Genomic DNA, 14,262 nt, shown 5'->3' on the forward strand with positions numbered 1-14,262 from the left:
TAACATAGCAAATTTATGCTCAGCAGATAACTCCATTAGTTTGAAAATTTGAGTGGATCGACTTATTATGAAATTTGAAGGTAAGATACAAGAATATTGTCTGTGTTTGTATGTGGGTTTTGTACGATAATTCCGTTTTTAAGTGACTTATGAGCATTTTTAATTTACGCTAATACGCTATAGTATATACGCATAACTTGCTATAAAATTTAACGATCGTAAAAAACCCACATACTATGTCAGACGGAGACGACAAATGGCCGTGTAGCGTCCTCGTAACTGATTTTTTTTCATTATTCATTTGTGGACACAAAAAAAACTTACAAAAAATAAAGAAGTTTTCTGGACCTCGACATTTTTCTTTCATATCGTCCGGACCTGGACCGGCTTGAGCGAAAATAGTGAACTAGGCAAAATCAAAATTTTTCCGCACCTCACAATATAATATTATCAGTATTTTGAAAATTCCACCCTATTACTAAAATGCTGCTCAAGTACCGCCCTAGGCGTGGGCCTATGTCGCCTGCCCCTTGAGCCGGGCCTGGTGCGGAAGCCCTTAGAAACCAACTGCTGACCACGGCTGGTCTAAGGGCGTGCGGCTTTTTGCAGTAAGTTCTCCTATAGTACTCCTATAAGTGTGCTTCGACATTCAAGAGCCATGAGCAAGTCGAATGATTTCCGTTTCGATCGCCTTTACAGCATAATAATGCGTTGTAGCAGCATAATATAAATTATTATGAATGCGTTGCGATTTCGATCGTAATGGGATCAAATATCACAATATATTATACGATCATTACTCATTATACAATATTATTATTATTATACGATTATAATACGACGACGACGACGACGACCGGAAATACGTCCTACTCGCCGGTCGCCGCCAAACGTTTTTACACGCCACGGCCGCCGGCACACTGTACGCACGAAAACACCTGTCACGTGATAACCGATATCATCTGCACAGCGCGCATGTGTGTGTGTGTGCGTATCGTGTGCGCGCGTCGGCGCTGGTGTGAGTATTATTATTCCGCCGTACCTGTTGTAGGTTCCGGGGAATCTATCTATCGCACGTCCTGTCACACACCGACGGCCCGATAACAACACGATATTCATGTAAATCGTCGTAGCGCATAACATTATTAACATTGTATCATTAGTCATTAGCTATATTTTCTTTTCCGGTGTCCACCTCCCGTCGCCCGCGCGGCCGTGCCACTTCCATCCGCACTCGCATTCGCACACAACGCGGACACGCGCGCACACACCCCCCAGTCGCCGACGGGAATTCCTTACGATTTTTCCAATATTATCATCCGAAGATTCATCGCACCAATTCCGCCGTCTACAGCCCTACGCCCTGTCCGCGGTCGTGTACACCTGTACCATGTCTGGTCGCGGTACGCCCGACGACGACGACGACCATAACAACGACAACAACGACAACGGCTACAGATCGATCGACCGTTCCGAACGATAGATCCTCGAGGTGTGTGTGGCCCGTCTACGTCCTTCCGCGTCCCGCACGAATCGAATTCGCGGCCGCCACACGGCCCCCACGGCACTTCCTGCCTTACAGCACACTTTACCCGAAGTACGTACTCTAGTGCGATATTATGCCACTCGCTGGTCTCGGAGATTCGGTCGATCCTTGGAAACGAGTGTCGCTGCAAACCGAACCTAACGTAAGTGATCATTATTCTGGTAGGCTGTTGCGTGTCGTGTGTTCTGAAATGTAGTTCCAAAAGGTTTAGGACAAAAAAATAATTAAGCTTTTCGTCCGGCGAAAGTGTACCCCACGGGGGGGGGGGGGTTTGCTGGATTCAAGGGAAAGTAAATATTATTAATATTTATACATACCTAGGTATGCGTCTCACTTGCTGCAAATGCTCGGCGAATTTAATCGTGGGGTCACCGTTTCTGTTTCACTTACCTAACAGCAAGTATTCCCAAAACTGGTTTCTTTGCTCCGACGTTATTTTCAGTCAAAGTGGTCCTGTGAAACATATTTTAAAACTCGACGATGACATAACGTTTGTCATCCAACATTACTAACTACCCGGGTACTCAGTTAAAATAAAAATCCTTACCTAATATGATTTAGAACGTAATTCAGAATGTTAGCGTTATTTTTTTTAATTTAAAATAAATATGTTTCTTGTATTTTTATTAACTGCTATACCTACCTAACAGCATTGTAAATTGTAATACACGATAACAAGAAAAAAGACCCAAATTGAAATTATAATATTACCTATAGGCAATAGGTTCCTAACAATATTTTTGTTAGTTTAAAATCTTTACCAAAATTTAATAGTAGGCATCGAATCATAGGACTAACTCTACAACCAAAGTTTGGAACCATACATTTTTCAATTTAGTTGGCATTACTGCATTAGATACAATTTATCTGAAATCACAATAAAAAGATGCATAGGCGCAAATAGCGTTTGAGATTTGGGGGGCTAAAGTCTTACTTTAATAATATTGAATAAGCTTAAAACAAAATTTAGGAAATGTTTTGGAGGGCTATGGACATTTTTGGGGGGCTTAGCCCCTAAAGACCCCCCCTCCTATTTGCGCTTATGAGAAGATATGAAGTTTCTGTGGAGAGAAGTACAAATAAGTCAATTTAATTTAGAAACAGTTCAACCTTTCAAAAAAGATGATATTCCGTAAAAAATCCAATCATATTAACACATTGCTTATGGAGTATAAAAATATGAAAAATGAATGTTATTTTTTATGGAAAATCGTTTTTATTCCATTTAATTGTTTACACATTAAAAAATTACAACAATATAAAAATTAAAAACTTTTGACCTAAACTTTTAGTTTCTGAAAACTTTTTGGTTTTATAAAAATTTTAATTAAAAACATTTAATCTGGCTTATAAAATCCAGTGGTTTACATGTAAAGGTTAATTAAATAGGTATAGTTTGTTTTTCCATAATGCATAATTAATATTATTAGAGCTTGGGTATATTTTTTATTGTCCCATGATCGGCCATAAAAGACGCGTTAAGTTGGTAGATAATAAAAACAAATAACTTGAGACGAGTTGAGTATCATTTGTAGATAATAGAATATTAAGATGAAATTATGTTTTGTTTTAGTTCAATTTTATTCATACGTACATTAAAGAAAAAAAATAATAGAACATAAATGTAGGGGTTTGTCAATTTTTGCCTGCGTTATCTCAAAGATACATTTTCTATTATAGAGATATATATTATTATTTTCTATAATTCCTATTGTATATACGAAAAAAATGAAAAAAAATAATAAACTGCATTAGGAAAATTATTAGGGGTTGTAGCATTTTAGATACATCTTGTATCTATACACTTTTTTCTTTGATGTATTGTGAGGCTTTTTTCGTCTTAAGATACTAAGTACAAATGAAAAAAAAAATGTTATTGGAATTTAACAAAAAAGGAAAAATTAATAATTTGTTCAAATTAGGTAGTTTTTAAATTTGCCTCTTCTTTTTTCCTAAGCTGATTGACAGAATCATAAAATTAATCACGAAACAAGTTTAAAAAGGTCTGTGTTTCGCTGCAGTATTACCTAATACAAATTATTTTTTAAATTTGTAACAAAAAACAAAATTATTATTATTGAATACGGGTGCTGGTTTAGATATAAGTAATTTATTGTTTTCATTATCTGGATTTCCTACAATGATATGCTAATCACTTGTCTCTCTATGTCAGGGATCACGAAATGACTAATAGTGAGTGAAAAACAGAGGACATACATTAACCTGGCCCGCATACCAGCAAGAAATTTATTTTTTTTACTGTTGCCCATCCCTGAACATAATAGGTAAGCAGATAATAGATAATGCACCCAAGTCACCAATCAGTTTGTTTTTAAAAACTGTATTATATAACCAGATATGGGTATAACAATAACCGGGACAATAACCCAATCGTCTAAATTATTATTCTATTGGTTTTTGATCATTAGGTTTTTACGGTTCTTTTTACATACCTTGTTCTAAGTATCCAGAATAATTTACAACATTAATTGTACAATTTTGAATGGTAGACTAATTGAAAAGAATAATTAATATCTTTCTCTTTCGTTGTAATTTGTATGTTGTATTTACTAAAAATTTTAAATCTATATTGTCTGCCCTCTGTTATTTACTCTGTAACAGTTATCCCGTAATGTTGTACAGTTTCACACTAATTCATTGATACAAATCATTAAAAATTAATATTGACAGCAACTGCAAGTTGTTGTTTGTTTGCAAACTTTGTTCTTCTTCCAGAAGTTGTGTTTGTTTTATAGCAAATCAACAGTGTAAAGTATAAAAATATCTATCTAGAATGCATTATAAACTTATACGTAGAGCAATGAACTTAAAGTATCCAATATAATTTAAAACAAGAATATTATATTTATCACTGTATTGAATTTTAAATGGAATATGGGGTGAGCAATTTAGATAGCCAGTAGCGGGTTATAACACGCAACTACCCACCTTGCATTTTATTTTGTCGCGCAAGTATAATATAAAATGGCTTCTTTACTGATGTTATTAGCAGGTTTCTTAATCTTAATTGGCAGCTAAGTGTGTGTATAAATATTAAATATCAGATTTCATTTTAACAATATAATTTTATTTCACACTCAAGGCAATTTTCTTCAGAATTTAGTGTGTGCCCTATTCTATTATATATTGTTTAAGGTTCTTCTTATTTATTTATTTGTATTAATTAATGTTTTAGAATCTAGTTAGCAACAACGCCATGGTTGTAGGTACATCTAAGTCAAAGCCAATACCATTTAATCAATCCAATCCCTCAAGTCTGCATAACGATATAAGTATAGGACCGGATAAAGATGATGAAATCATTGATGAATTAGATGATGATCAGGATGAAAATCAAAACGATTCTGATGAGAATAGTGGTCATGAAATTGAACTAAAAGAACTTATAAAAGAGGGACATGAAAGGGCTGAACGATCTCAGTTTGAATTGTTAAAAGTTCTTGGACAAGGATCATTTGGAAAAGTAAGTTATATACATTACTCATATGAAAAACACATTTTTAAATTTTAAATTAAATATAGGTATTTTTGGTTCGAAAAATTGTTGGACCAGATAATGGTACACTTTATGCAATGAAAGTATTAAAAAAAGCAACTCTAAAAGGTATGGTTTATTTAATTTAATTATTGTAAGTTTTTACATTATTTAAATTATTTCAGTGAGGGATAGAATAAGAACAAAAATGGAGCGTAATATATTAGTTGATGTCCGACATCCATTCATTGTGCGGTTACACTATGCATTTCAGACTGAAGGTAAACTTTACCTCATTTTGGATTTTTTACGTGGTGGAGATCTTTTTACAAGGCTTTCTAAAGAGGTATGTTATATTTAATTTATTTTCTACTAAGACATTTTTGCTGTAATATTTAACCACAAAAGCTAACCATTGAAATATATTAAATATATATAAATGTATTTCAGGTTATGTTTACCGAAGAAGATGTTAAGTTTTATTTAGCAGAGTTAGCATTAGCTCTTGATCATATACATAGCCTAGGAATAATTTACAGAGATTTAAAACCTGAAAAGTAAGTGAAAAACATAGATTTATTCATATCGATTAGTAAGTTATTGATTAAATAATAAATATGAATATTAAAACTATCCTTTATGTTAGCATATTGTTAGATGCTGATGGCCATATATCCTTGACTGATTTTGGTCTAAGCAAGTTACCTTTAGATGATCAAAAAGCTTATTCATTTTGTGGAACCGTTGAATATATGGCCCCCGAAGTAGTAAATCGCAAAGGTCATTCATTTGTAGCTGATTGGTGGTCATTTGGAGTGTTGATGGTAAATCATGCAGTTTTAATATTTTAAATATTGTAAATTAATATACTTTTTTTTTAGTATGAAATGTTAACTGGATCTTTGCCTTTCCAAGGCGCTAATCGTAAAGAAACAATGTCACAGATATTGCGCGCCAAACTTGGTATGCCACAGTTCTTGTCAAATGAAGCTCAAGCTCTATTACGTGTACTTTTCAAAAGAAATCCTAGTAATCGTTTAGGAGCTTGTAAGTGACAAAAAATTATATGAATAATAGTATCTAATCCTTAATCATAGCTTATTTTATATTTTATTCTAGCTGGTATTCAGGAACTGAAAGATCATGCATTTTTCGCATCTATAAATTGGGACAACCTATACCATAAAACAATCCATCCACCGTTTAAACCAGCTGTTAGTAGAGCTGATGATGCATTTTATTTCGATAGTGAATTCACTTCTAAAACTCCCAAAGGTTTAAATTTAAATTATTTTTGAAAATATATAAAAAATAATCATATCAATTTTAGACTCTCCATGTGTTCCACCAAGTGCTAATGCCCATGAGCTATTTCGAGGATTCAGTTTTGTTGCTCCTTGTTTAATTGGCGAGGAGGACATACTAAATCTCCAACAACCATCAACAATACCGACTAAAGCAACTGAACCTTATTCAAAGGTAAAATAAAAACTGAATAAATAATATCTTAATATGATTCAAAAACATTTTCTAAATGTATACAAGTACAAGAAAATAAAAGTTATAATTTATTATAAATTTGATAATATTTTTTTTTTTTAACAATCATAGTTACCTTATGCTAAAAGAAATGCGGCTGATGAATATGAATTCAAACATGAAATTGGCCGTGGTAGTTATTCTTTATGCAAATTATGTGTTCATAAAACTACTCGTATTGAGTATGCAGTTAAGGTGCGAATATTTATCATAGTGATATTAATATTTATTGTTTAGTTAATAAATAATTGATGTTTTTGTTTTCAGATAATTGATAAATCAAAAAAAGACTGCCAAGAAGAAGTTGAAATTCTTCTACGTTATGGACATCACAATAATATAGTTACATTAAGAGACGTTAGTATTTTAAAACACCTAATAAACAATTTTAACAACATTAATTTTTAACTTTGAAAAATATATAACATATATTTAATTTTTAGCTTAGAATCATTTTAATTTAAACAGCTATAATTGAGGAACTCGAAATCTAATACTTGAGCTAAGCTTAAAATAAATTGATTGGTTGTTAAAGTTTTAGATCTATAATATTTATCTAAATTAAATTCAAATTAATATTATATATATTTATTTATCATTCATTTTTTTAACAAGGTTTATGAAGATGATAAGTTTGTGTATTTAGTGATGGAATATATGAGAGGTGGAGAGTTACTTGACAGACTTCATAAGTTGAAATACTTCTCGGAAAGAGAAGCTAGTGCCATAATGCAAGTTGTAACTTCAACTTTATGTTATTTACATAAAAGTGGAGTAAGTTATTGTTTATTGAAATAATACTTTTAAAAAAAGACAAATTATTCAATATTTTGTTTATTTTTTTATTAACTTCAGTATTGGTAATATGTATTTGGTTTTAATTTAAGGTTGTGCATAGAGATCTTAAACCATCAAACATTCTTTATGCTACTGAAAGTGCATCACCTGAGGCTTTGAGAATATGTGATTTTGGTTTTGCCAAACAACTGCGTGCAGATAATGGACTTTTGATGACTCCTTGTTATACCGCAAACTTTGTAGCTCCCGAAGTTTTGAAAAGACAAGGTTATGATGCGGCTTGTGATATTTGGTCATTGGGTGTACTTTTGTTTACATTACTAGCTGGGTGAGTATTGCCCAAACTTTAACAGTGAACTTCACAAATTGACTTATGTTCTATGCAGACATACTCCATTTGCTAATGGACCTGAAGATACACCAACTGAAATACTAAATCGCATTGGCAACAGTAATCTAGATTTAAAGTCTGGCAACTGGACAGTAGTGTCTGCTGAAGCTAAGGTACTATTTTTGTGTTTTGTCGCAGTCTTGTATGTATTATTAAATAAAATGACAAATTTGTGTTTCAGGATTTGGTAAAAAAGTTGTTACATATAGATCCTCATCAAAGGCCAACAGCTTGTCAGGTTTTATTAAGTCCGTGGATAATGAACCGAGACAAATTACCAACACATCAGATACAATTGCAGGAATCGTACAAGATTAAGGTTATTCAAATGATTGCACATGTTTTCACAGTAGTGTTTATGAAAATATTCTATTTTGGTTTCAGGGGGCAATGGAAGCAACTTACCGAGCAGTTAGTCAGTCACCACCAACCCCTAATTTAGGACCAGTAGTTTTAAGTCAGCTGGCTCAAAGACGACACAAGTCACGTACTAAATGATACTTTATAACTACTTATTATACATAACACTATATATTCCTTTTTATTCTATTTCTATAACTTCTATATTTATCTTATATTGAATACATTTAATATCATATTTCAATTTTAAATTTAGCATCTTTTAGTGTATTTTAATATTTTTAAAATAACTTTTCGACTTTATAATATCTAAACTATTCTATTAATTCTCAAAGTTCAGAGAAAACTCATTTGTTTACCGCGGCACAAAAGGTATGTAAGCAACATGCTAACATTGACAATATAAATGTAATGGATTTCAATTATTATATAATGTGTATATACTGTTAGTGAAAAAAGCTAGATGAGCATCAATTATTAAGTCTGACGTTATGATGTTCATAACATTATTTTTTACAAATGGTTTATTCACATGTGCTTATAATAAACAGTATTAAACATTCCAAGTAAGTTTGTTGTTATGTTTATTAATTACATTTACAAAGTATACAAGAATGTAATTATATTTTTTATGTTTAAAAATATACAAATTTGTTAAAAGTATTAAATTGTATTGTTTACACAGATTCTCTCTTATATTAAATTTTTTTTACTGGCTTATATTATAACAGTATATGGCTGCCAATGGCTAATATTATGCAATAAGGAAATGTCATTGGTACATTTCATAGTTTAGTCAATTTGTATTAATTAGTAATTAGTTTAGGTAATTAAATAAAATTACTACATATTATTTATATTTTAATTAAAAATGTACTTGTATTAAAATTTTGAAAATCTGTATTATCAAATAAGTTTTTTGATAATTCAGGTTTAAGAAATATATTATGTATTTGATATGGTTCATTTGTTTTCTCAAACAATTTGTTGTTATTATTCCTGGAAACTTATACTTCCAACCATTTGTAATTAAGGTGTTTGATGTCCAAACCATTTCATAATTTTAGATTCATATAATGAAGCGATGAATGCATTCGTTTTACAATGGTGTTTTTATTTTATTAAAATATTTTTATGTGTCATCACTCATCACCCTTTGGAACAGTAAAACCGCTCGAATGTTAATCTTGAATATAATTTCTGGTTTGGAAAATGATTTTTGGTGATAATTAAGGGATGGCAATAAAAATTAAAATATTCCCGATACTTTTATTAATAATTACTAGCTGATCCCGTTCAATTCGTTTATTCGGTTTATTCGGTGTATGATGTCCAAAACTTAAAAATTTTCATCGATCATCTTTGATCTCAAAATAACTGTGCCAGCACCGCTTTAAAATTCGAATTCTGGAAAATTCTATCTTAGTGCACACTTCACGAAGGTACCGTGAAAATTGCAAGACTCGAGCTATCATTATTTAGGATCTACGGTGAGGTTGGTCGGGACACGTTCGATTATATTATATCATAATTTATAGCCGGCGTTGTCCTTGATACACGCTTGTGATTATGGGAGCAGTATATTTTAGGTAGATATTGTAGACCTCGCGAGGTGCGTACGTAATTACTAATTACGAATGTTTTATTAACACGTTATTTTGATGTGCATGTGTAGATTCCCGGGACAACGGTCGAAAAATTAGCCTAGGGAATACCATTTTCACCAAGTCATATAGTTTTGACCAAATATAATGTAGGCAAGGGCTAAAATTACAGGTCTAAAATTATGTTCAATCATAACCTGCAATAACACAACCTTACGATAAACAAAAAATAGTGAAAAATATGTTATTATTTAGTTTACCTATTTTTTTTTTTGGCCGAACCAGCTGGCGCCACTCGTATTTTTCCTTCCAGTTTCCTATTTTTTCGGTGGATTTTCGTAAAATTTTCTTCCATACAATTTATACTTGTCCTGACAATTACGAATACAACAGAAAAAAAATTGGTTGAATCGGTCGAGCAAAAATAACAAAATAACAATGTAGAACATAGTATTTTACATATACGTCTGTGGTCTGCCCATAGAGTATTATGTGCCTATAGACTATATCTGTCCATAGAGTATATAAAGACAATACGATTATAACATGAACTAAGAAGATAGTTAGTTCATGGTTTATAATATTAGTGTAACGGTGTCGAGTTCATATCTCGGTCGTTAAAATATTTTGACTTATTCCGTAGACTTTTCAAAAATGTTTTTTCGTACAAACCTTGACTTGACAGATTTACGAACAGAACAAAAAAAAATTACTCGAATCTGTCGAGTTAATTTTGAGTTTTAGCGAGACTTGCGGACAGCAATTCATTTGTATATATACAAGATGGGAAAAACTTGAATTTTTACGCAAAACAAGTTTTAGACATCATCGATTTTCTGTTTTTGTTGTGATTTTAAAGCGAATAACTGTATAGATACTTAAAATTTTCATATTATAATTTTCTATACACGGTGTGAATTGAATACATTGACTCTTTTTGAGCTATTTGTAGATATTTTAATTATTTTATAAGAAATACCTAATGTATATTTTGTAAAAAAGCTTGAAAGTGAAAACAAGGTTCCTATTATAAGTTTGTAGTACTGGAATTGAAATTCACAGTGTTTTATAATGCAGTTGATGCCTTAAAATAAAAATTAAAAATATTCTATCATTTATATAATATAAATTATTTTATGACACCTCCCCCGCCCTCTACCAATACCAAATTCGTGCGAACGCCGCTAAATAGTACACATTTTTGTATTTAAACATTATACGCATGCATAGGTTTACCCGTATACCATACTAAATATTTGTATTTTAAATTAAATAAAAATAATGCAATGGATACAAACGACGGGTAGATAACATACTGAACCAAAAAAGTAGCGGCAGAACATATTGAACCACAGCCAATATTATTAATTGTCAAGGTAGGTATAAATAAGTCGACAGAAGAAGGACATTTATAGCCATCAGAAACTTTCCCTACCTGGGTATAGGTAGGTACCACTATAAAACAACTGCGAAGTTTTTTAGGTCTAGCAAACTACTTTCGTACCTATATATTTATTCCAAGTGTTAGTAAATTGCAACACACCTCATATTCGTTCTTTCAATATCAAACGACTGTCAATATTTATATACCTACCTACCTAATACTATCAAGTTAAGGGGTGATATTGCTTAGCTATTCCCACTACATGAACCTGGTTGTTAAACCAATATCGATAAAGATTTCAAAGTTATATTTTACAGGTCCTAAAAACGTTTGACCCGCGTTCAAAAACCAACACAATCGAAGACGATATAGCAACAAAGGCACAAAGGCTGTTATCAAATACGTTTGAAATAGTAATACGATTATACAGGACACAATCGCCTGAGTAGCCCTGTTCTAGAGGGTAGTACATCGAAGATCACAGGAGTATAGCGGTCGTACGGTTTGAAACAATTGAATTATTATGATTTAATATTTATTTATAAGGTAGGTACCTAGTTTATTAAACAACCAGAATTTTAATAAATGCTTATTGCATATTTCAAGGTACACTGTAAGCAACGCTCAATTGCAATTTCTAAAATTTCATATGCACCTACCGTGCACCTTTACTATAACATTGACATCTTACCAGTCACTATATACTGCCCACGTATATATTATTATTATGTTATACTGTTAGATATAGTCTGTACTATAAATATGGCGTAACACTATAACAGAACACAGTTCCCATCACACAAAATTTAATACAAAATTAATAATTTAATATTATATATACTAGCGTATCATACGACAAAAATCGTCATTTATTCTCTTGAAATACATTTTTATTATAATATTCAAATGTATATATAAATTATTAGGAGTTTTTAGATCATCTATATAGTTTGATAGCTGGCGATTTTATTAAAGTTCTAGATACTGAATAATTGCAAATATGACACAAAAATATTTTTTTGTGGAGATATAAATAGTAAAATTTTAAATAATATTGCGGGAGTTTCAAAATATTTAAATATTGATAGTTGTACAACATTTGTAAATTAGTATAAACATAAAATATTGAAAAAATATACAGCCTTATGATTAATGTGTATACTAGTAAGTACTAAGTAGTAAGTGCAAAAATACACATAATAGGTAGAATCCTCAAAGTTTGTGGAATATAATCATGAAAACATTTTTAAGATTCTGAGCGGAGTGATGAACACATTGGTTTTTAAAATTATATGCGTTTTATTTGTACTGTCTGAACTTATAAGTTATAGTTGAAACTTGGAACTTTGAGGGATTAATAGTAAAAAAGGTGGACAAGTGGGTGTCGCTCTACTGTACAGTAGGTTAAAATTACGGTTATCCAAAAAAATACATCGAAAAATATTATCAAAATGATTGAGATATTAAAAATAATAATTTATTACGATTATGTCCAGGGCCATTCAGTGCCTGGGGGGAGGGAAACTGAACCATTTTGCCACAGGCTCCATTTGTGTAATTTTATTTAGGGGCCCCCCTTGGCCCTTAAAGTCTTGATGTATAGTTATCAATAACAACCGTTATTGAGTTTTCTGTCCCGACAAAAGACTTAAATACTACCGTATTATGATGATCGAAGCCCCACATTAATTTGACCCTGCCGCCGAAAAACCTTGCAGGGACGGCCCCCTGATTATGTCAGTTTATTGAACGTCCTAAAAAATTTTTCGTTCCGAAGCCCTTCTTAGTAGTAACGACTTGCGGCACTGTTAATTATTATTTAAACATGGAAATATAAAAATAGTGAAAACATGAACAATTTTTTGATAATCATTATAATATTATAATTTATAATTGTTGATAAAACTACGAGTAAAAACTAAAAAATTTAATAAATGTAATTTAAGTACCTTATGTTATTATAATATGTTTAATTGTACCTATACTTTTAAGCTCCAGTTTATTAATTTATTTTTGCAATAGGTATACTTTTAAAAATGATTTTTAAATTGTAGACTAAGATTACATCATTATTAATAATAAACACATCGTACAAATTTGTAATACCAAAAAGTAAATCTACAACATTAATATCTGCCGATGAAAGTATGGTCACACATTATCAAATTTATATTATACATTTATATGTTATACACCTATAACTAAAAGTACCCGAAATCGATTAGAAATTAGGTATACATATGTATATATTGTATACAATTTTTTTTAAATAACTTTTTTTCCACTCCTTTTTTATTTATTAAGAAGGTTTCTGCCTCATTTACGCACAAAATATTAGATTCTTAAGAAGAGAGATTTTTTGATTTTTATGTTTTTTATCAACTTTTGAGGCAAAAAAATGCGTCAATCTTCAACTTTAAAGATGGTACGATACTTGTGATAGTTTGTGGTAACAAATTGAATTTAAATTGTAAGTCGGAGTTCACTAAATGAAGTTAAAATGAAAAATGTCCAGCACCTACTTTTCAAATTAAACGGGTAAAAAAATTGAAAAAGGTAATTTTTACGTTGGTAAAATTTTCTGTTTTCTTGTTGTATTTAAGATAGATATTTACCTCGAGATTTGAAAGTGTCTCCTAATTTTTATATTAAAATCATTTAAAAAGAAAATGATAAAATAAACAATATGATGAAAATGTCTAGTACCTACCTATCTACGGTTATTTGATTTTGAATTACAAGAATATATAATAAGATGATCGTTCGATGTGAATTTGTTAATTTATGGGCGAATGTCGAAAACTTAATTTGACTTACCGTCAAACTTATTTTTTCGTTAAAAGTAGGGAAACTTATGAGGAACCTTGTATTACGTTTTAAAATCTATGATATAAATAATTTAAAATCAATAATATGTGCTATCCGTTATTTATCATGGAATTTGTTTTAATTTTAAGGAATATCGCTCGTTGGGCTCGTCTCGGAGTTTTAGAAAGATTCTTAAGTGAAAGAAACGCAAATCGTCCTAAATACTATAAAATAGTAGAGCCCCACTGGAGCGTGTAATACAGTGGCGGCTCGAAGGAGGTATATTTGAATCATGTGATTCATAGAAATATTAATGGGTGGGTGGGTGGGTGTCCT

The 14,262-nt window shown here is 31.2% G+C and overlaps 1 protein-coding gene across 1 annotated transcript; it reads left to right on the forward strand.

Moving 5' to 3' along the window:
- Positions 1–989: 989 nt before the first annotated feature.
- On the forward strand, positions 990–9,096 carry LOC132941160 (ribosomal protein S6 kinase 2 beta-like). The gene is made up of 16 exons (XM_061009096.1): positions 990–1,688; positions 4,743–5,030; positions 5,090–5,171; positions 5,228–5,388; positions 5,493–5,599; positions 5,689–5,866; positions 5,924–6,089; positions 6,162–6,317; positions 6,373–6,521; positions 6,654–6,776; positions 6,849–6,938; positions 7,197–7,355; positions 7,469–7,707; positions 7,766–7,883; positions 7,952–8,089; positions 8,155–9,096. The coding sequence occupies exons 1-16, from the start codon at positions 1,620–1,622 to the stop codon at positions 8,266–8,268; spliced, it is 2,337 nt and encodes a 778-aa protein (XP_060865079.1). The 5' UTR covers positions 990–1,619; the 3' UTR covers positions 8,269–9,096.
- Positions 9,097–14,262: the final 5,166 nt, after the last annotated feature.

The sequence above is a fragment of the Metopolophium dirhodum genome, chromosome 3, assembly GCF_019925205.1.
Source record: "Metopolophium dirhodum isolate CAU chromosome 3, ASM1992520v1, whole genome shotgun sequence".
Taxonomy (NCBI): Eukaryota; Metazoa; Arthropoda; class Insecta; order Hemiptera; family Aphididae; genus Metopolophium; species Metopolophium dirhodum.